The sequence below is a fragment of the Drosophila willistoni genome (assembly GCF_018902025.1).
Source record: "Drosophila willistoni isolate 14030-0811.24 chromosome 2L unlocalized genomic scaffold, UCI_dwil_1.1 Seg168, whole genome shotgun sequence".
Lineage (NCBI taxonomy): Eukaryota > Metazoa > Arthropoda > Insecta > Diptera > Drosophilidae > Drosophila > Drosophila willistoni.
In genome coordinates this window covers 15,609,180-15,632,057 of record NW_025814047.1, presented here as the reverse complement: position 1 = coordinate 15,632,057, position 22,878 = coordinate 15,609,180, and the positions used below count along the sequence as shown (strand labels likewise).

Here is a 22,878-nt window from a genome sequence, read left to right as displayed (position 1 = left end):
CTATAGAGACCAGTAAGCGATCCTGGCAGGATGCTTAAGGCTGATGTCAGAGTGGACGCGATAAGCGATGCGATGCTACAAGCGATAATTATCGCAGCGATCTGCAAAGCGATGGCATGGCAGAGTGAAAGCTTTCCGCAAAGCGAGAAACCTAGCGAGGGTTCTAATTTTAGTCTCAGTTGCAATCATCGTCGTCATGGATTCAGACGAAGAATTTTTTGCGTCAGCAGCAGTTATAAATGTTGTAATGAAAAAAACCACCGGGATCCATCCACTGAATAGAAACCGTTAAAAAGGAGAATTTAATAGTTTGTATAAAAGTTTAAGGCAGTATCCTGACAAATTTTTCAATTATACTCGAATGTCGATCAATACATTCGATTATATTTTGACGAAGATTCATTCAAAACTGGAAAAGTGTTGGACAAATTTTGTTGTTAATCCCATAACGCCATGTGAAAAACTTATTCTAACTTTGAGGTAACTATGTAATTATATATATTTTTTTTTTTTTGCAACAAAAATGTTTGATTTTTGTAATTGTTTTCGGAATTATTTCCGTCTCCAAAATGAGAAAGTACGATCTTTTGAATTTCCATTCTGCAAAGCATTTTTTTTCGCATGTCCATAGACTTCATATATGGCAGAAGGCTCTCAAAAAGCATTGGTCATCGTCGGGTGTTTTTGGTGTATTAATTTTTTTTCTAAAAGTTTAAGTTTCTCCTTCTCAATGGACAGCAGTTGAGAAGGCATACTTAATTTTATTTTTTTATTTTTTTTGGGAAAATTCTCTTCCTCATCTGTGTCACATAGCTCAGCCAAATTGTGGGATAATTCTGTGTCCAGCGAATCTTCACACTCTGGAACACAGAAACTTTTATTGGAGCAGCTGGCCTCCAAATTTCCACACGTTTGCCTGGGCTTCATTTGGTCTTTTAAAAATAAAAGGGACTCAAAATGAGGCCAAGAGGTATAGATGCCAGCATCAAGTGCACAGTCTCCTGACTTTTCTGTTGGCATTTTTTTATACTCATTTCGAAATTGGTCCCGAAGATTTTTCTATTTTTTTTTCAAACAGTCTCCTGAAGGTTAATCAAAAAATTTAATTATGTAAATAAAATTAACCAATTGCAGATATTTAGCAACGGGGGCTTCGTTTACTTAATTGTCGTATTCATTTAAAATTAGAAGGACTACAGTCTCCGTTATTGTAAATGAAACAGTCAAGGCACTTTGGGAGGAGTTGCAGCCAAAGCACATGCCACAGCCTTCAAAAGAAATGATTACCGAGATAGCTGATAACTTTTGAAAATTGTGGAACTTCCCAAATTGTGCTGGGGCTATTGACGGAAAACACATTCGTATTCAGTGTCCACCTCATTCTGGATCCATGTTCTACAATTACAAAAAATTTTTTTCTCTTGTTCTTCAAGGAGTGGCTGATTCAAACTATAAATTTATTGCAATTGAAGTTGGAGAATATGGAAAACAAAGTGATGGTGGCACTTTTAATGCATCACAGTTTTATCGTCAACTTAAATCTCGACAATTTATGCCTCCAGATACTAATTTGCCTGGATCAAGTATTAAAATGCCCTACGTTTTTGTAGGCGATGAAGCATATCCGCTATTGGAAACTCTGTTAAGGCCATACTCAATCCGCACTATTAATGCTGAAAGAGAGTATTTCAACAAGCGACTCTCCCGAGCTCGTAGGTGCATTGAATGTGCTTTTCGAATTATGACTTCCAAATGGCGTTTGCTCTGGAAGCCAATTGAAACCGATCCAGATTTCGTCGACATTATTCTAAAGGCAATTTGTATTCTGCATAATGCAATTATTGACCTTGAGGGAAGTCCCAATGTCAATCAAGACACACACACAAGCAATGAAAATAATGAAAGTGAAGAGTTATTTCACCCAACAAGTTACAGATCTGGACAACTTGTTCGTGATGCCTTTTGCAGTTTTATTTGTACAAATAGGCTTTGATATTAAAAATCCACAAATATAATATAAGCAAAACTTACTTGGTACTTGGAGACTTTTCTCAATCTCTTTCCAATTCTTTTCAACCACCAGCCGATTGTGGTAATTTTTACATTTTTGGTCCCACAAAACAGAACGACAAAAAATTTCCGTTATTAAGTCCTCAACATTTATGTTCGCACTCGAACTCATTTTAGCATTTGCTTCGTTGGACTGTTTAATTGCATTTGAAAGCAAATACACAAAAATATAAAGTGTTTGTATCAAACTGTTATTAAAGCTGGAGTTGCGCAAAAACATTTTTCAACCAAAAACCAACTATTTTTATACCCTTGCAGAGGGTATTATAAAATTGGTCAGATGTTTGTAACGCACAGAAGGAGACGTTTCCGACCCCATAAATTTTTTTTATTACCCGGGAAAAATAAAGTATGAAAGCCATCAGGATCGGACCACTATATCATATAGCTCACGAAGAACTGGAAGAAACATTTTCATAAAAATCGGAGTATGCTATGAAATTTACATATGTGATTGTAAAATAATTGTAGAATAGAGAGTAAAATTGTTTTGTTTGTATATTGATTAATTGAGTTGCAGAAAACAAATTTTGAACATGTAAAATTATTATTACCAAGGACTGCAAGGGTATATAAACTTCGGCATAGCCGATGTTAGCTTCTTTAATATTTTAAGCTCAGAACGCAACGAAAACACACGTATAACAACAGTTGGATGAAGCGATAAAGCGAGAAAGCGATTCAGAATCGCTTTCTCGCAACTCGCTTCAACTTGTCGCTTTGGCTCTCTTCTCGCTTCGCTTGCACTCTGACATGCATTCAACGATTACATATAAATTTGAATGCAGAGCTTTCTCGCTCATTGTCGCTCAATATTATCGCATCGCGTCCACTCTGACATTAGCCTAAGACGAAATACAGCTGGCCATAAATTGCACAGCAAAAAGAACCACTAAAAATAGTCCTTTGCAATTGCTGATTGGTAAAAAAGTTCGACCTTTAAATGTGTTACATTTTTTGAGTAGATGTAAGTCTTGTAAGAAAGATAGCTAAAGAAAACATAGATAAATCCGCCTCCTATGAAAAAGCTAGATTTGACAAAAACAAACTCAAAATTGTAAAATTCAAAGTAGGCGATTATGTATTGCTCAGAAATGAAGAGAGACATCAGACGAAGCTAGACCCAAAGTTCAGGGGACCATTCCAAGTGGCAGAGATACTCGATGGCGACAGATATGTTTTAAAATCCATGGCTAATAAGCGAACTTATAAATATTAGCACGAATCGTTGATAGGTATGCCGGCGGAAGGGATTCCCACTGAGTTGGACATGTGTGTTGATAGTGATGTATTAGTGGATTCTAATACGGTTCACGACGTTGAAAGAGACGTCAGGTAAAACGGCGTTGAAAGAGACGTCAAGAAAGACGGCGTTGAAAGAGACGTCAAGAAGAACAGAGTTGAAAGAGATTCTGGTGATGCGTTAGTGGATTCTAACGAGTGAGGGACATTGGTGGACTCCAATGTAGTGAAAGGCATTGATGGCTTTCAATGCAGAATGTCAGACTCCATTCCTGAAGGTTACCTGAAGCACTACTCTACGGGTGCTGGTAAGAGCACGAGTTATTGTGTTTTCTTGTTCAGTATCAGTATGGAGAGGTGAGGTGATAGGAGCCCAATATGGTTGGTGTCCGGGACATATGTTACTTCACGAGAGAGTCAAAAACTAGTGGGAGATCACTGAACGCCGGGTTCATAGAGTAATAGCCAGATCTATATCCTGTATTCTGCCACTGGTACAACCCATAGAACAATAAAAACTCAGCTTTATTTTAACATCCTTTATAATAAGATTGAATCAAATTGTCATTTCAGACTGAGCAATGCATGTCGTAACGTTATTAATGTAACACACGAAGACGTGTGATGGTCAGGAGGGCCGTACAGTGTTGTACTATAATTAGTTTACATCTAATGTTAACAAAATAAGAACTTTGTATGTTACTGCAAATATGAGTTTGGTGATTTATTAATGGATGGAACTTGACTGATTAAGCCAGATACGGGTAATTGAGTCAGGATAAGAGACAGTGTGGCCAACTAGAGCAAATAGTACATTGGTAGGTTGGAGCGAAATAGTTTGTGGTTGCCCTTGCCGGGATAATACAAGTAAAACATAAAGATTATAATGGTTTGCCAATATGGATGACATGTATCTGGTTTATTCAATGTAGAATAATGGACGGAAAGGATCTTCATATTCTTTTACACGAGGACGTGTAACTTGTCAGAATGGCCGTGTCGGATAGTGTTGATTAAGTGACTAATAAGTCAAAGCCTACTAGTTAGTTTACAGACTGACACCTGGAATGTTGCTGGGAATGTTGACTAGCATCTTTGCTTTAGTAACATGTTTATAAACAAATCTGTCTTCAGGACCTGTCCTATATAAAGGGGGGCTCGGGCTAGAGAGCTCAGTTCACAAACCCCCTGGGAACCAGCCAAAACAGATACTAGTAAAAAGTGAAAGTAAAAAGTCTAAAGTGAGAATTCTAAAGTGGAAAATACAAAAGAAACATGAGTGGAACAAACAAAAGTCTTGGCGCCCCGACAAATACATTAAAAAAATGACTTTATGCCAAAATATCAGACTTTTTGACCACAGTGCACTGTGAGCAGAACACTTACAAAAATTTCGATGAATTTTAATTTCTTTATTCAACTTTGCGAAGATTTTTCAGTAGTTTCTAGTTTTCCATTGTTACAGGTTTTTTCGTTGGGCGCCAGTTAATGGTTTCGTTGCTTTTCAATTTAATTATTAAGGTTAGGTTAATTTATAAGTATTAGACAACGACCGCTTTAGCTTTGCGTGTAGTGCCTTTTGAGTTCTTTTTGATACTGCATTGGCACACGTGGGTGCGGGCTTCAAGCCTATCGAGCTCAAGCTGCTATCATCTGTAATATACAAGCTTTGCGGGACCAAAGCCTCGAGTAATAACTGTAGAGCTAGATATCACCTGCGAGCTGCGCAAGCTTTGGAGTCTTAAAGCTTTATATGATAACTTATACAGTGATCAAATTTATGCAACGCCTACTTTAGCAACCGTAAATTAAATAAAATGGATTTTTCAAAAGACTAACCAAAAAAACGCATGATGATTATTAGTTGAATTATTAGTTACATAAATTTTATTAAAATCGTACTATAAATATTTCAATTAATCGTAAGCACTTATTTTAATAATAATTAATGTTTAATTACATGATCTGAAAAATCGCTATCCTTTAAAATATTTCCATTTGCATTTCTTTCTGGTATATTACGTCCGAAATATTTACCATCGACTCATACAACGTTTTGATATGTTTAAAATCATAGTCACATGTTTCGAATTTTATTACACTTCCCTCAGCCATTTCTGTGACTTACATCCTTTTAAGAATCCAAATATTAAAGTTGAGCTTTAGTAATTTTTAACCTTCTGAGAAAACCAAAAACAATTTTAAGACGTTTTTCCTAAATATGAGACCAGTATATACCCTCTTAATATTATTTAACAAATACATTAATAAGTTAATACAAATTTTTGCTATAGGTATATTGTTGGGTAATCGAAGTCCACCGGCTATGACCCCACTTGAGCCTTGTCGTGTTGCCCCTTACATAAATGTGTCCGGCATGCGCACCACATCGTTGCCAAATTTGGATGCAACTTCAACTAAAACTCTTCCAAGTATAACAATAAGTTCAAGCAAGATTGTTGCCGATTTATCGAAAACTTCAATCTCACATTCTGCAGTACAACATTTTTCGAATACAGTGGCTGCAGCAGCTGCCTTCTCAGCTTTCGATCCTGCTATTATTTCTGTGGCCGCTCATCAGGTAAAATTAATAAAATTTGTATTTATTTCACCATTATCCACAGTCATTATATTTTTAGTATGCAGCGGCAATTACAAGTGGAAACGGAAGACCGTCTGGATTTTTTTCACTTCAGCAATACCCACTTAATCTAGCAGCTTTTTCTGCAATACATAATAAAGATTCCAGTATTGCGGACTTACGAATGAAAGCTAAGAAACATTCAGAGTCTTTAGGTCTCGGAACGGATCTTATACTATAATGCCAACCAACTTGATATTTAAGATGTCATATAAAATAAAAAAAAAACTGTCCATTGCTAATAAAAAAAAATCTCAAAAAAATATTTTTTAAAATTTTTTGTGAAGATTTGAATATTCCGGTAATGTTTGTGGAGGTGCGGTTGAATCCAAATACCAACACTTGGCGGATGCCAATTTCTTCTGGTATGATAAGTTGGTACAAATAACTAAAACTTTCTTTTAATTACTATTATTTATTGAAGGCAAAGTGAAGAAGAAGAAGTCGCCGTTTTCCAGCGATCGTTCTTATGGGAGCTATATAATATAGTCCCTAAAGAGGTGGCAGGCTTTTCGGTCGGGGGTCGCCATGAGGTTGGGAAAGTCGAGCGTTAGTAGCAGAAGTCGTCAGTTGTCGGTCGGAATTAAGGTGTCAGTCGAATTAAGTCACATGTTGTCAGTTGTTTAAAGTTGTGTAAAGCCTATTAAAAGTTGTAAAATCTAAATATCCAAAACTATATGTAAACTTATTACAATTAAACTACACATTAATCCACATTTGGGGGCTCAAACCGGTCTATAACCAAAACATCGCAAAAATTTTTAAAATTCGAAGAAAGATTGCGTCATCCAAAAAACGCATAAAAGCCAATATGAGCGACGAAAAGGGAGCTATATTCTTTGATGCAGCGGAAGAGAGACAACAGCATAGCGGTGTTCGAACTCGAGCACAGGCGCAGCGACAAAACACCAGCAAACAAAATCAGTCTAAACCGGTGTATAACAAAATAAAATGCAGCGATAATGCTACTCAAGGTTGCGATTTAGGAATGAATGAGTTGCTAACACAATTAAGGCGGATGAAATTACTCGAAACGAAACAAAAATTGCAGAAGATAATTTTTAAAAAAATTGTGCCTGAATTTGATGGTGAATGGAACATTGGTTTGAAAATTTCGAGCAGAATGCAGAGGCGAAGAAAGATTGCTATGCTTGGTAAAGTAGATATGGACTCAGTTATTGGATACATAGCCTAGACATAAAAAATGAATACAAGTTTAATATTTATGGGTGTAAAACAGAATACGAGCTAAAGGAAAAATACGACATATATGAACGTAAATATGGAAGCGAGATGCAATTCAAGCAGCACGGCGACACAGTGATGGCCAAAAAAACATGTCGACTGCAAAACTAAATCTTTGTTTTAATTGTGGCTCGAATGAGCATTGAAACAAAGTGCTTCAAGTGTAGTGCTTTCGGGCACATTTCGAAAAATTGCCCAGAGATTACGTTTAATCATGTCCATATCCTTTGCTTGGTTGACACGGGCTCTTGAAGAATTGCTATTCAGTACTTCGTGGATTGGGGAACACGAAAACACAGCCGATTGGTATGTTTGTAGCTGCAGTTCGAATTGGAGAAGATGAGGTGCAACTGAACTTTATAGTTGAACCCAACGGTCACATTGCCTATGATTCACTCGGATTCGACTTTTTGTCAAAATTTTGCTACCAATGGAATAGAGAGTGCTAAGTTTTTTCGACGGTGTTAGCGCGACCGAATAGCGCTGAAACAAACAAGCTAAGTATATGTATATAATATTGTTGAAACAAAAAGTGATGTAAATGCACCTCCACAGTTTAAACAACTCATTCAGACGATGGTGGATGAATACAAAACAGCCCCTGAAGTTGTCGAATGTTCCGTTTTTCTGAAAATTGTAACAGATGGACAAATGATACCGTTCCGACAGCAGGCCAGTCGTCACCCACCTGTAGAGTCTGATGCAGTCTAAAAACAGGTTGAAAATGGCTAACCAAGGATTTAGTGCGCAAATCAAACTCGAATTTTGCCAGCAGAGTGGTTGTTGTCAAGAAAAAGGAAGGAAATTATCGAGTATGCGTTGACTTTCGGTAACTCAATAATATGGTACTCAAAGATTGCTTTCCAGTGATGATGGACGATGTTTTGGAAAAACTGCAAGCAGCGAAGGTGTTTACAGCAAGGCCCGGCACAAAGAGAGCGCTAAAAAAGTTTAGTTGTATGTGTGCACTTGCTTGCGTATGTTGCTTTACACTGCGCAAAATTAAACTTTATCAAATTCTGCCTCAAATCAAGAAAACGAGTGCAGCAAATAATCTTATGCAAGAAAAAGATAGAGAGAACAATGCAGCTATAAATTTTTTCATGTGTGTTCTCTCAACAAAGCGACATAGATCTGCTTGCGTCCAAATGCTGAGGGAAACTAAATCAACCCTCATCCAATGTGTGAGGACTTCGGCAGCCGTTCGGTTACACGCATACGAGGTGCCGAACGTGTTCGTCCCCCGGGGGATATGAGTGCCGAGCTCTGGTTTACAGTAATGGACTTAGAAAACAGTTTTTTTCATGTTTCAATAGACGAAGAAAGTAGTATGTTCACAGCATTTTCACGAAGGAAGGACTTTTTGAAATCAATCGAGCACCATTGGGATTTTGCAATTCACCGTCACACCGTAATTCAGTCTTCATACGTTTCATTAGTTCCATATTTCAAGACTTTATCGCTCAAGATAAAGCTTTCTGCTCTCTGACGTGACGGTCGTGTTTTTGCATAGCTCCTGAGTTTTTATTAATATTTATTGTTTTTTCTCAATTTTTAATTGTGCTTAATTTGTTTACACTTCCGCTGGTGTTGTTCGCTTGACTCCCTTGTGTTTTATTTCCATAATTCGCCAAATTAATCAGTTTAAACAGTTTTTTCTTTTTCGTGATTAGTGTTTGGTGCAATTACATATTTTTTTTTTCTTTTTTTTTTCTCTTTCGTCATTGCTTCTGCAGTTGCTCCCCTCATCGCCCCCATCATACCATCAGTGCTAGTGGCTTTGTTGTTCTCTCTGCTTTGTGCTTGTGCTTAGCTTCTCTCCCGCGTAATCACTTTTGTAAGGCCGCCTCTCAAAGCTCGGCTTATAACTGTTCTTGCACTCTCTGTTGTGCTGTGCACTCTAGCTGTCTCTTTGTTTTATTTGTAATTATTGATTATTTATCAATAATTATCTTTGTGCTGTGAATTTATTTTTCTATATATTCTTATATATATATAATTTTTTTGCCTTTCTTTTGGCTTTTCAATGGCTTGTTGTCTACCTAATTGCAAACATTCTGATCGTTTTGATGATCAGTATAGAGCAATATCTTGTTGGCTCTGCGATAATCTTATTCACTTAAAATGTGCTGGCCTCAATGGCCGCGACTACGACAAATTTTCTGGTTTGTCTGTGTCTAAGCCTGAGCTTGGCTTAATGCGATGGACTTGCTCATCTTGTGCCAGCCAGCAGCTTGATTTTAGCCGTATGTATAGGGATCTTCGTTTAAGGTTTCTTTCTTTAAACAAACTGGCCAAACAGCTGTCAAACGAGTGTGACTCTAGCGTTCAATTATTGTCGCAATTCAAATTTGTTCCACCTTCTGAGAAATTGCACAAGATATGTACCCTTGAGTTGCCTCGTAAGCAGTCGCCAGCTCTCTCTATTACTTCTTCTCCGATTTTACTTTCGCCTACACCATCTTCTTGTCCCTCTTTATGCTCTTCTTTTCAGATTGAAGTACCCATTACAAGCCCTGGTGTACCTCAATCTATCCCTCACGGGAACTCTGATCAATCACAGGATCATGCCGGCTCTCAATCACTTGCGGATCCCAATGCTCCTCCTCCTCCACTAACTGTAGTGCCCCATCGCAAACAATTATTTATTTCTAGGCTTGCTCCAGATACTTCTGAGTCGTCAGTGGCAGCTTACATTGGTAATATTTGCCCTGCTAAGGTTTTAATTCAAAAGTTTAAGTTTTCTAGGCCTCGCGAAATCTCCTCTTTTAAAATTACAGTACCAAATGAGTACTTCTCAGCTATGGTTGACCCTAATTTTTGGCCAGAGGGCCTAGCTGTACACGAGTTTGCGCCCAATAAGCGCTCTCGTCCGTTGCCTGTCCACCTTCCTACTTTATCTTCTGCTTCAAAAAACTAATAACGTCTAGTCTTTGCATTCATTATCAAAATGTAAGAGGACTTCTTACCAAGCTGTCGAACCTTTTCTGTGATAGCCAAACCTTTTCAGCTGACATATTAGCTTTCTCTGAAATATGGCTTAACTCCTCTGTTCTAGATAATGAAATTCTTTCTAATAATTTTATTTCTTATAGGCTTGATCGTGTTGGTCGTCGTGGCGGTGGAGTACTCATTGCTGTAAACTCGAATCTGTCTTCAACTGTGGTGCCGATTGATCTCCCCTTAGGTGTTGAGTTTATTTGCGTCGAAGTTACATGTTCTAACTTTAGCCTATATATCTCTTGTTCTTATATTCCTCCAGCTTCTGATACCATGATCTACGTGCACCATGCTGATGCTTTACGAACTATTTTTGGTCGTCTTAAAGATCGGGATGTTCTTATAGTTTTAGGTGATTTTAACTTGCCTAATATTTCTTGGCTTGTTGATGATAATCTATCTTTCTTAATTCCTTCATCTCAACATGTTTTTCTTGATAGCCTACTTGAATGTCCACTATATCAGTTGAATTCTTTCCTTAACTGGTCTAAAAGAATCCTTGATCTTGTTTCTGTCTCTGATCCCACTGTTAGTGCTGTATCGCAAACACAGCCACTAGTGAAACCTGAAGATCCTTATCATCCTACCATTGAAGTTACTATTTCTTACAATTCCGATACTAATTTATTTAAAAACATCTCAAATTCTCGTCGTAGATGTTTTCGTAAAACAAATTTCAATCTTCTTAACAGCCTTATTTTCTCTTTTGATTGGTCGTTTCTATTTGAGTGCTGCGATATAGATTGTGCAGTGAAGTTTTTCTATTCTGCTCTTAATTCTCTAATTGATAAATGCGTTCCTTATGTGAATGTCTCTACCGTCTCCAGCTCGCCAGTCTGGTTCACACGTAGGCTCTCTAATCTTCGTAACATTAAATCGAGATATTTTAAAAGATTTAAAAAAACTGGTTCGCGACTTGACTATGCAAATTATTGTATAGCGAAATCTCAATTTTGTCTCTTAAATACTCAATGCTACAACAATTATCTCGTTCGCTGTAAGGCTGAATTTTATAATAACCCCAAAAGATTTTACAACTTTGTCAATTCCAAAAGACGCTCTAATGTCCTACCTTCCACCTTCAGACTTAACGACCAGTCTGCTAATAATGATTTAGATATTGCAGATCTGTTTGCTAAATTTTTTCAGTCGACATATTCTACTACTGTTTCGGATCCCACACCCTATCCCTTTTCAATCCCACATTTAAATTGTATGTTTTTTCCCAGTATTACTGAAGACTGTATTCTCTCTAGCTTGTCATCTATGAAGTCTTCCTTCGTTCCCGGGCCTGATGATATACCTAGTTGCATCCTTAAAATGTGTTCTATTTCCCTATCTAAGCCTTTAGCTCGGTTATTCTTTATATCGAGTGAGACTTGTAGATTTCCTGATATTTGGAAGGAGTCATTTATTATTCCGCTTTTTAAAAAGGGTAGCAAATCGGATGTTTCCAACTACCGTGGCATTGCCAAACTTTCGGCAATACCTAAACTGTTTGAGAAAATTATTACGTCTTCTCTTCAACATCTATCCAGATCCACTATTTCTCCTTGTCAGCATGGTTTCATGAAAGGTCGTTCGTCGCTTACCAACCTTTTAGAATTGACTACCCTTGTACACCATGGCTTCCGTAAAAAGTGTCAAACTGATGTTATTTATACTGACTTCAGTAAGGCTTTTGATACGGTTGATCATTCTTTGCTTCTCGCGAAACTTAACATCATGGGTTTTTCACCAAAATTATTGGGTTGGTTAAAGTCGTATCTTATTGGCAGAACCCAAAAGGTGTCTTTTCGTTCCTCGATATCTAAAACTGTTCGAGTTACGTCAGGTGTACCCCAAGGCAGTCATCTGGGCCCACTATTATTTACATTGTTTATAAATGATTTGCCTTTGGCCTTGGCGCATTCACGCGTGCTCATGTTTGCGGATGACGTCAAGATTTGTTATTCCTATAATGATCCTTCTTTCCAACAGTACTTGCAATCAGATCTCGATGCGTTCTGTGATTGGTGCCACGTTAATAAATTACACCTTAATGCCTCTAAGTGTTCTTTTATGACTTTCAGTCGTTTGTCTCCGCTCCTAGCTCATTACTCTATTAAGTCTGTTCTGTTAGATTGTGTTCCATCATTCAAAGACTTAGGCGTTATGTTTGACCCTAAACTTTCATTTAATGTTCATATTTCTTCAATTGTCAACAGAGCAAGCTGCCTTCTCGGCTTCATTAAACGTTGGGCCAAAGAATTTGATGATCCCTATGTAACAAAGGTTTTATACACTTCGTTAGTTCGCCCTACTCTAGAATATTGCTCGCCAGTGTGGAACCCGCAATATGATGTTCACCAGCGTAGTATTGAATCGGTACAGAAGCAATTCCTAAAGTTTGCGCTACGCGGTCTAAATTGGGACCCGGGTCTTCGCCTACCTTCTTATTCTGATAGACTTCTTCTTATTAATCTTCCTTCACTTTATAACCGTAGGCTTGTTTTTGGCATTCTCTTTCTCCATAAACTAGTCAACGGCGAAGTCATTTCTACCAATTTACTAGATACGCTGTATTTTTGTGTTCCCTCACGTCGCCCTCACCTCCACCGGGCCGGGGATGTTTAGTTGTGTATAAAGCTAAGCTACCTTCTTTATTTAATTACTATCTGTCTTTAGCTTAAGCTTTTTCGTCGACTGCTGTGTTAGTTGACGTAAATAAATAAATAAATAAATAAATAAATAAATAAAGATATCATGCAACTTTACATGGATGACATTAGAATTTATGCTCAAAAACTTAACATTGTTCTCAAAAAAATGCTACTTTCTCAAAAAAAAAGTTAATTTTTTTGGGCCATACAGGCGGTAGAATTCTCCCAGGAAAGGAAAAATCACAAGCAATTCAAAGATTTGTAACACCGAAAAACATAAGAGCAGTTTAGTCCTTTTCAGGACAAACGGTTTTTTTTTTCGAAAATTCATAAAAGGTTATGCACACATTGCACGTCCGTTGACTGACCTTTTGACGAATGATGTGGTTTTCAAATTTGATACTGCCGAGATAAACGCCTTCAACAAATTAAAGGATTCACTGTCCCATAAGCATAAGCACAAGCAGGGCAACGAAGTCTATCTGTTTTAAATCCGATTTTGATGAATAATATCTTATTCGACGGGAAATTTAATTCACTACCTTTCATAGTTCAAGTGTAGTTATACTTTAGTGTGAGTTAGTGGGGTAAAGTAACGTCAAGCAGAGAGACCAAAAAAATACATACATAAAAATTGAATTTTTCAATTGGCTCCAAAATGGACCCTGGGGCCAAATTGAAAATTTGTGGTATGCAGTTTATTTTTTTTTACTAGATCTAAAACTTGTTTTTTGAGTGCAAAGGTGTACGATCAATTTTACAAATTTTGAAAATGTGTTTTTTTTTTGACGGGTCCGAATTTCGGGGCTTTTTATCAAAACCCACTTTAAAAAACCCCCATTAGAGATATGCCCACGAAATTTACAGAACCTCATCTCAATAGAATAACCAATTGAACGTTATAAATTATCAGAACTTTTCACTAACATTAAGTAACAATCGTATGAAATCAGAATGTAAGGTCAAAAAAAAATGTATTCAAATTTTTTGCCGCCACTGTATATAGAACAAAATGGAATCGAGGGTAAATATTTACTTACGTTACTCGGGCCCAAAACAGCCAATTTGGTATCAAACGAAAGAGAAAAATTCCACGAGCACGACCGGCAATTTTTTATGTAGTTTTTGTGCAATTAACAAAAGAAAAATCATGTTTTTAGCGGGATTATAGCTAAAAGTAGCTTTTTCCGTCTAAAAGAAGCTGTCAAATTTTGAGATAGCGTTGCCAGATGCCAAATGTCGGATACTCGAATACGCGTGCTTTTTGAAACTTTTGTTTGCACTATTCTCAACAATCGAAAATATTGTTGAGTTTACATTATTTCTTGATTTTAGAGAACAAATATAGTTCAGATTACAATATTCGGCTGCCAGAGCAGCGGATATTCCTTAATTTTATAATTTAGAGTAAAATATTTGGCTGCCAGGGCGATCAAACAACGCGCCAAATAAAAAAATAGCATTTGCCAACACTTAAAGCTAGTTTTAGCCGATTTTTTCACTTTTCAACACAAATCTCGGGTAGCTTAAGTAAATATTTACCCTATCAATGATTTGCAAGCTTCCTCAAAATGGTATAAATTCGTGGCTCAAGTCCAAAGAACTATAAACTCGCATGTACACTGCTCAACGAATAAAACCCAGAACAAATAAAACGACAAAATTTTATCGATGTTGGAGCAGGAGGAAAAACGACAGGATGCAAATGCGTGTGGAAGCAAAGAATAAAATAGAGCAAGCACACAAATTTTATAAGAACCATGACAAAAAACGCAAAGACGATCGTAAATACAATGTAAGGTGGCAATAAAGAGTGGCATTCCTAAAGAGGTAGCAGGCTTTTCGGTAGGGGGTTGGGAGAGTCGAGCGTTAGTAGCAGAAGTCGTCAGTTGTCGGTCGGAATTAAGGTGTCTGTCGAATTAAGTCACAAGTTGTCAGTTATTTGAAGTTGTGTAAAGCCTATTAAAAGTTGTAAAATCTAAATATCCAAAACTATATGTAAACTTATTACAATAAAACTTCATATTAATGCACATACATACATATATATATATTTGGATCCGTGGCAGCGCATCTCTATAAAAAAAAGGGTATGCGGTGAGCACGATGCTGGTTTACAGGATCATCCAAACAAAAAAAAATTGGTTGCTTTTAAAAGCTAAAAGATATCCGCTGGTAATGACAAAGCGTTTTTTTTGGAACTTTTTTTTTATTTTAGCACGGTTTTAAAGTTAAAAATTCGTTTTTCGGCCAAATTTTTGACTAATTTTATATTTTAAAAAAACTTCGGGTTAACTTCGGCCATGCCGAAGTTTCTATACCCTTTCAACTTTATTCGGTCTATAAAAAACAATTCACTGTCAAATATCTTTAACTTAAATTGTAGTAAAAAAAAAATATCAAAGAAGCTAACATCGGCTATGCCGAAGTTTATATACCCTTGCAGTCCTTGGTAATAATAATTTTACATGTTTGTTTTCTGCAACTCAATTCATCAATATACAAACAAAACAATTTTACTCTCTATTTTACAATTTGTTCTTCTTCCCTCATTCACAAAGCAAAGCAACGCACGCATACACATACAGTTTATGTAGCGTTGCGTCTGTGTGTGTAGGCATGTACTCTGTTGATGACGAAAGACGTAGTAAACAGCAAGCAGCGCTGCCGGCAGAGCTGGGAGCAGAGCCGATTATTTTATTAACTGTAACTTGTGTTATATTGTTATATTTATCCGATCACATTCAAATTTTGGGATCTGGGGTTTTATATCCAATATTATCACATATGTAAATTTCATAGTATACTCCAATTTTTATGAAAATGTTTCTTCTAGTTCTTCTAGAGCTATATGATATAGTGGTCCGATCCTGATGGCTTTCATACTTTATTTTTCCCGGGTAATAAAAAACCCCGAAACAAAATTTCAGACCGATAGCTCTTAAGACGGCTGAGTTAAACGCATACGCACAGACGGACGGACAGACGGGCAGACGGACATGGCTATATCAACTCAGCTTCTCATGCTGATCAAGAATTTATATACTTTATGGGGTCGGAAACGTCTCCTTCTGTGCGTTACAAACATCTGACCAATTTTATAATACCCTCTGCAAGGGTATAATAAAACAAAATTGGATTGCTGCCAGCTTCTGTGATAAGTAAAATTTTTGTCCCAAAAAGTTTTCACATACTCAGCCTCCCCACCACGACAAGGTCACAGTCCCCGAGAAGGCATTTTTACAATATCTTACACACTAAAATCTATATTTATAAAAGAAAGTCGTGTTAGTTACAACACTTATAACTCGAGATCTGCTGAACCAATTTTCATGGTTTTTGATTTGTTGTATTTGTCTTCACCCCGAATAGGAGAATACATCTTAAAAACAATAAATAATTGCCGGAAAACCCCTTAAAACAGCCAATTTCTTTTCCCTATACAAACGTTTTCTAACAGTCAATTTAAATAAAGTCAACTGTTGTTTTAATGGCATTGTAGTGCTCTGTAATATACAATGTGAAAACTAAATGAAAAATTCGAATATTGTGTTTTGTGTAGTAACATAATAGAAAGTCGAATATCGTGTTTTGTGCAGTGTTTAGTAACCCATATTATCAAACGAAACCCATTAGCAATCCTACAAGATCTAATCTTTCCCGGCGGAGCCGTAATGCAATTAGGCAAGAGAACATCGCGAGTCAATTATCCGATGAACAATGAGAAATTACACAAGAAGAGCGCTGCGTTAGTATTCAACGAAGAAGAGCATTAATTCGTGCTTCTCAATCACGAGAGCAAAGTGAAGCAGTCCGTGAAAGAGCTCGGCTGGTAATGCAGAATCGTCGAACGAACAACAGAAGGCAACAAATAGATAATTTGCGACGCAGAACAAGATATTTAGCTGATTTGAACCGAGCACCGTTTCGATACGATTGCAGCAATGATTACAGCTTGCATCCTAGCGTTTGCATTGGGCAAATGTTTACGAGTATTGTGGTGCATTAAAGTTTTCCGGAGAAGCTCCTGGATTATGCTGCTTTAATGGTAAAGTCAAATTGCCAGTGTTGACTCCGCCACATGAGCCATTGTATTCATTACTTTGTGGCGAAACACAAGAATCACGCCACTTTCTTGCAAATACTCGAAAATACAATAGTTGTTTCCAAATGACATCATTTGGGGCAGACATTATCGAAGACGGAGGATTTAATCCAACATTTAAGATATTTATTTTTGTACTTACATAGAATGTAGTTAAAGAATAACTTACTTTATCTATTGGTATGTATTATATTTGCTAATACTGAACTCTACTCTCCCACAGAAAAAGTGTTTATAACCCAGTTAATTCTGTCTTGTTTTTATTTTGTAGATACAAGGACAGATTCACCATCGAATTGGATCATTACTACCTTTTGAAGACACACAGAATATCGACGCCTAGGGATCAATGCAGGAATGAAGCGAGCAATTATTCAAGACTTGCAGTGTCTGCTTCATGAACAGGCTGTTTAAGAGTGCTTTAGAGCGCATGCCAAATGATGACTATAAAGTTGTCATCAAACTATTGAAGAACCAACGTGTAATATTGCAAAACACTCAGCAATAGCCAAAGTTTTAGCGGCAAGTTTCAAGTACCTGTCGATGAATCGAGAGGATTAATATCATTTCCAAACAATTTGTGTAATTTTGTCTCATCAAAAGTCGAACTTATCAACAATGTATTTCCAAATATTATTTCTAACTACAAAAATAATAAATGGTTGAGTGAGCGAGCAATTTTAGCGGCTAAGAATAAAGATGTAGATGACCTGAACTACATAATTCAAAATAAGTTCATTGGAACAATGCATTCATTTAAATCTATTGACTGCGTCACAAATGAAAATGAAGCCACCAACTATCCAATTGAATTTTTAAACTCTTTGGACGTGCCTGGCTTACCACCGCACAATTTGCGCCTAAAGGTTGGCTCCGTAGTAATCATGCTTCGAAACATAAACCAACCAAAACTGTGCAACGATACGTGTTTGGAGGTTAGTAAATTGATGAACAATGTAATTTACGCTACGATGATATCATATGTGCCATGCATTTGCCATGACCATCAACAAATCACAAGGCCAATCCTCAAAAGTTTGTGGTTTAAATCTAGAACATTCATGTTTTTCCCATGGTCAATTATACGTGGCATGTTCACGGGTCGGAAGACCATCTGCGTTGTTTGTTTTTGCGCCTGATAATGAAACAAAAAATGTCGTGTATCACAAGGTACTTAAGTGAAGAGCAACCTATGTACTAAATACAAAAATAATAATGAATGATTAATATAGGTATTTAATTTTTTTTCTTTGTATTTATTTTTTTTAATTGTATTTTTTCCAAAAAAAAAAACTGCTTATTTATTGTCATATTAAGGCGGGACAAAGTTCGCCAGGGCTCTAGTATTCTCTAGTATAATTAAAATAATCTTAATGTTTACAACCTATATTTTAAAAATATTGCATCATGATGGCTATACGGCGATGCATATGTCATAGCTATACCCTCCGTTAATTTACTTGTTCCCCAAAGCCAATCGATTTGAGTTGAGTGTTTGGTTGTTGGTACATTCAAAAATAAAAAAACTAAACCCTTATCATTAAGACGGGCTTCCAACTGATCTGTGCGACAGATCATCGACAAATCGACAAATTATAAGTTGCTCGAAGTTCTCGAACTTTATGAACTATGAATTCTTATAAACAATTAGAAACGACGTACTATAGTACGTGAAGGCAATCGACTGATAAACCTTTATTGGATTTGTTAGGTTTTAAGACTCAAAAAGAAATTCTTCATTTTGCAAAATACTAAGTGATGATTCATAAATTAACTTTGCTGGTTCGTTTTGTATAATAAAATAGGTTTGCGTTTTATTCCATGTGTTGGTCTCTGTTGACAATAAGCAATTAACTAACTCAACATGCATTTCTCGTGTTCACCACACGCTTGCTATTGCATCAGCCAAAACGGTGTGACCATGCAACTTAAAGTTAAAAATAATAAAATAAAAAGATCGTTTACATTCAAATAAAATTAAGTTTAAGAGTTCAGCATCCGTTCCTCAACATAACGCCGGGCCCTGAAACAATGTTTCTGAAACTGGCAGGGGAGCCACCTTGGTTATGGGACGGGTCATCTCTCCTGTAGCTGTCTTTAACTTAAGTGCTCGTACTAGACCGTCTGGGCCAGGAATCGTCTCGATAATGCGGGCCAGGATCCATGAAGCCGGAGGAGTATGAGAATCCTTTACTAGTACGAGATCATCAGGCTTCGGGTTTGCCGATTTCATTAACCATTTTGGCCTTTGCTGCAACAACGTAAGGTACTCAAGATGCCACCTTTTCCAAAAGCCTTGCAACATGGCCTGAGATTGCTGCCAGTAATCCAATCGGTTTACCGGCACTTGGTCCAAATCTCCATCTGGCACTGTGGTGTAAGGACGACCGATCAGCATGTGAGCGGGCGAAAGATATCCAACGTCTGTATCGGAAGTGGCACAAAGAGGCCTTGAGTTGATCACCGCTTCCACCTGTGTTAACAACGTATGCATTTGTTCGAATGTAAGAACGGCGTGGCCGATTACTCGGTGTAAATGAAGGTTCACAGAGCGCACAGCCGATTCCCATTTGCCTCCCCAGTGAGGCGCATGTGGCGGTATGAACTTCCAGTTGATGCCTTCGATCGATAAAGCCTCTGCTATCTTGTTATTGTGCAGCTGGGATTGAACTAATTGTTCCATTTCGTTAAGACTTCTTTTGGCTCCCACGAAATTTCGTCCATTGTCGCTGAACATCGTCACACATTTGCCTCGCCATGAAATGAAACGTTTAAGAGCAGCCAAAAATGTATCAGTGCTAAGGTCTGTTGCCAGCTCCAAGTGTAAAGCTGAGGTTGCCATGCATACGAAGAGACATATGTATCCCTTTTGCTTTCGAGCGTTCCTTTCTTTATGTGTCTTCATCATGAATGGGCCAGCATAACCACAGCCTGTATTTTCGAACGGAAATGCTTGCCGAACTCTCACTGCCGGTAGTGCGGCCATTAGTTGGTTGCTGGTATGTGCTCGCTGTCTGAAGCACTTTATACAGTTGTGAGTAACTTTACGAATCAGATTTCTGGCTCCCATTATCCAGAAACGTTGACGAACGATGACAAAGAGGGCCGAAACTCCTGGGTGTAGATTATGTTGATGCTCGTGTTCCAAAATCAGGTGAGATATGCGATGCTTCCTCGGCAAGATGAGCGGATGCTTGGCTGAAAATGATAACTCTGAATTATTGAGGCGACCTCCTACACGTAGAAGCCCACTGTCATCTAGAATCGGCGTCAGGGTACACAGCTTAGAGCTTCCTTCCTCCTTCCTCCTTCCTCCTTCATTTCGTAGCGCTTTTCGTTCTTTATGCCATTCGTCTTGAGCTTGCTGCAAACGTAGGTTCCTGGCTGCCTTGTACTCGTCGTAGGTTACGGCGAAAGTGTCTGACTTTTCTTGGGGTTTTTTATGTGTCGGATGAATCGTAAAATGTATGCCACAATGCGCACAAGTCTAGTCCAGGAAGAAACACGACCAATGAGTTCTTCGAGGGGAGATGACTCGTTCATGGTTTCCGCGAGAGTAACTAATACTGTAGCCTTCAACTCTTTTCGGTACTCGTCATCTGAAATTAAGTTTGAAATTTGTATATCATCTTCGTTACCTAAGTTAAGATGTGTCTCAGCCAGCCAGTCGGGACCCTTCCACCAGAGAGTAACGGGAGTAAGTCCTCCGCCAGCATTCCTCTAGAAGCGCAGTCTGCAGGGTTCTGCTTGGTATTAACATGGCGCCACGTGTCCCTTGGTATTACTTCCAATATTTCGGCAGTACGATTGCCAATGAACGTCTTCAAACTAGCTGGCATATAGTTCAGCCAAGCCAACACAATTGTCGAATCACACCAAGCATATACGGGGCTTTCTAGATCCTTCCAAGCTAACTTGATTGATGCGATCAACCGACTTAGCAGAAGTGCGCCACATAATTCCAAACGAGGGAGCGATTGCTGCTTAAGTGGAGCGACCCGTGTTTTCGCCGCAATCAGTGAAACCTCTATGCTGCCATCCTGGTTCACGATCCGAGAGTATACGACTGCTGCGTATGCTTTAATTGAGGTGTCTGAGAAGGCGTGTAACTCTATTCGTTTGCCGACATACCCAATATGACGCCGTATCTTTAATTGCCTTATGTTGTTAATGTCTTCGCGATACTTACGCCATTGGTCTGCCAGCTTAGTTGGAAGCGGAGAATCCCAATCTAGATTAAGAAGCCAGAGCTCTTGGAAAAGGATCTTGAATTGAACAATGACCGGCGCCAGTAGACCAAGCGGGTCAAATATGCGTGATACGTCTGATAATACTTGTCTTTTTGAACTTTCTGTGCATTCGCTCAACCTTATACCATATGTGAAGATGTCAGACTTTGGTTCCCAATGTATTCCTAATACCTTGACGGAGGAGGCATCTCCAGTCACACCTGTCGCTGCTGCTTCTTCTAAAGGGCCGATTCCGTGGGTTTTGGATACCCATTTCCCAAGCTCCAGCTGTGCGCGACCTAATAGTTGAATAAGTTCATCCTTGTTACGTATAAGTTGATCTTTCGTGTTTGCTCCGGTCAGGACATCGTCCACATAGAAATCTTCCAAAAGAATCTCGGCAGCTATTGGATATTTATGCTTTAGATCGATGGCAAGTTGTTCTAACACACGTACAGCTAAAAACGGTGCACAGGCTGTTCCATAAGTTACAGTACAAAGCTGGTAATGTTGCAGCTCTTCAGTTGGGTTTTCTCTCCATACAATTCGTTGATAATTTCGGTGATTTTCAGAAATCCATATTTGCCTAAACATTTTAATGATGTCTGCGCAAAAAACAAATAAAGTCGAAAGCGTAAACACACATCCATTAGGTTACGCTGAATACTTGGGCCCACTAGTAACTCATCGTTTAGTGATCTGCCACTCTTATCTTTATAAGATCCATCAAATACAATTCTCAACTTCGTACCAATAACCGGATGGTGAGGCATATAGAACATGTGTTCTTTAGGTGCATTCGTCTTCTCTGACTCATCAAGGATGCGCATGTGTCCCAAAGCGATGTATTCGCGCATGAACTTGGTATACTCTTCCTTTAACCTTTTATCTTTCTGAAGTCGACGTTCTACTGAATAAAATCGTGATGTTGCTCCCTGAAGAGTATCTGCAAACTTAACATCCGAGTTCTTAAATGGGAGCTCAACACTATACCTCCCATTTGAGTCACGAAAGTGTGTAGAGCGCAAATGATTCTCGACCTTTAAATCATCAGCAGTCGGCGACAAACTGCCACTTAATTCTTCCAATTCCCAAAACCTTTGGAGCGATGTATTTATTTCGATCGTTGATAACAGAGATGCTGTGTTTGATCCTTGTTTAGCTGCAATTGAGGTGACCACCCACCCGAATATCGTGGATATTGCAATTATGTTTCCATGCTTATCTAATACCTTCTCTCCTGTGAATGCGGACCACACGTAGTCGCTACCAAATAAAATGTCCCCATGCTTAGCGCTGGTTTCCGGTAGATCAGCCAGTTCTAACCCATCGAAAACTTTCAAAACGGCCGGGTCGACTTCATCCTTTGGCAATAGAGTGGTTATCTTACCTAAGACATGAGCTGTAATTTCTAGTGTATGCTTCGAGAACCTTGATTTCAAATGTACTGCGCTGACCCCTCTTGTAGTATCGGCCTTGATTGACGAAATTCCTGAGACAAGTATTCGAGATGGTGAGCGTAAGAGGCCCAGTGATCGCATGCAATGCTCCGATATGTATGATAGTTCTGATCCACTATCAAAGAGAACACGACAAGTGGTGTATGATCCCTTTGAATTTAATGCCAAAACTAGAGCTGTGGGCAATACACTCCTTGGTTTTCCTCGCGGCTGTTGATTTACCGCAGAACGTGCTAAATAACTC

The 22,878-nt window shown here is 38.2% G+C and overlaps 1 protein-coding gene across 1 annotated transcript; it reads right to left on the bottom strand.

Moving 5' to 3' along the window:
• Nucleotides 1-18,950: 18,950 nt before the first annotated feature.
• LOC124459894 lies at nucleotides 18,951-19,682 on the bottom strand. The gene has a single exon (XM_047009673.1). The coding sequence runs from the start codon at nucleotides 19,680-19,682 to the stop codon at nucleotides 18,951-18,953; it is 732 nt and encodes a 243-aa protein (XP_046865629.1).
• Nucleotides 19,683-22,878: the final 3,196 nt, after the last annotated feature.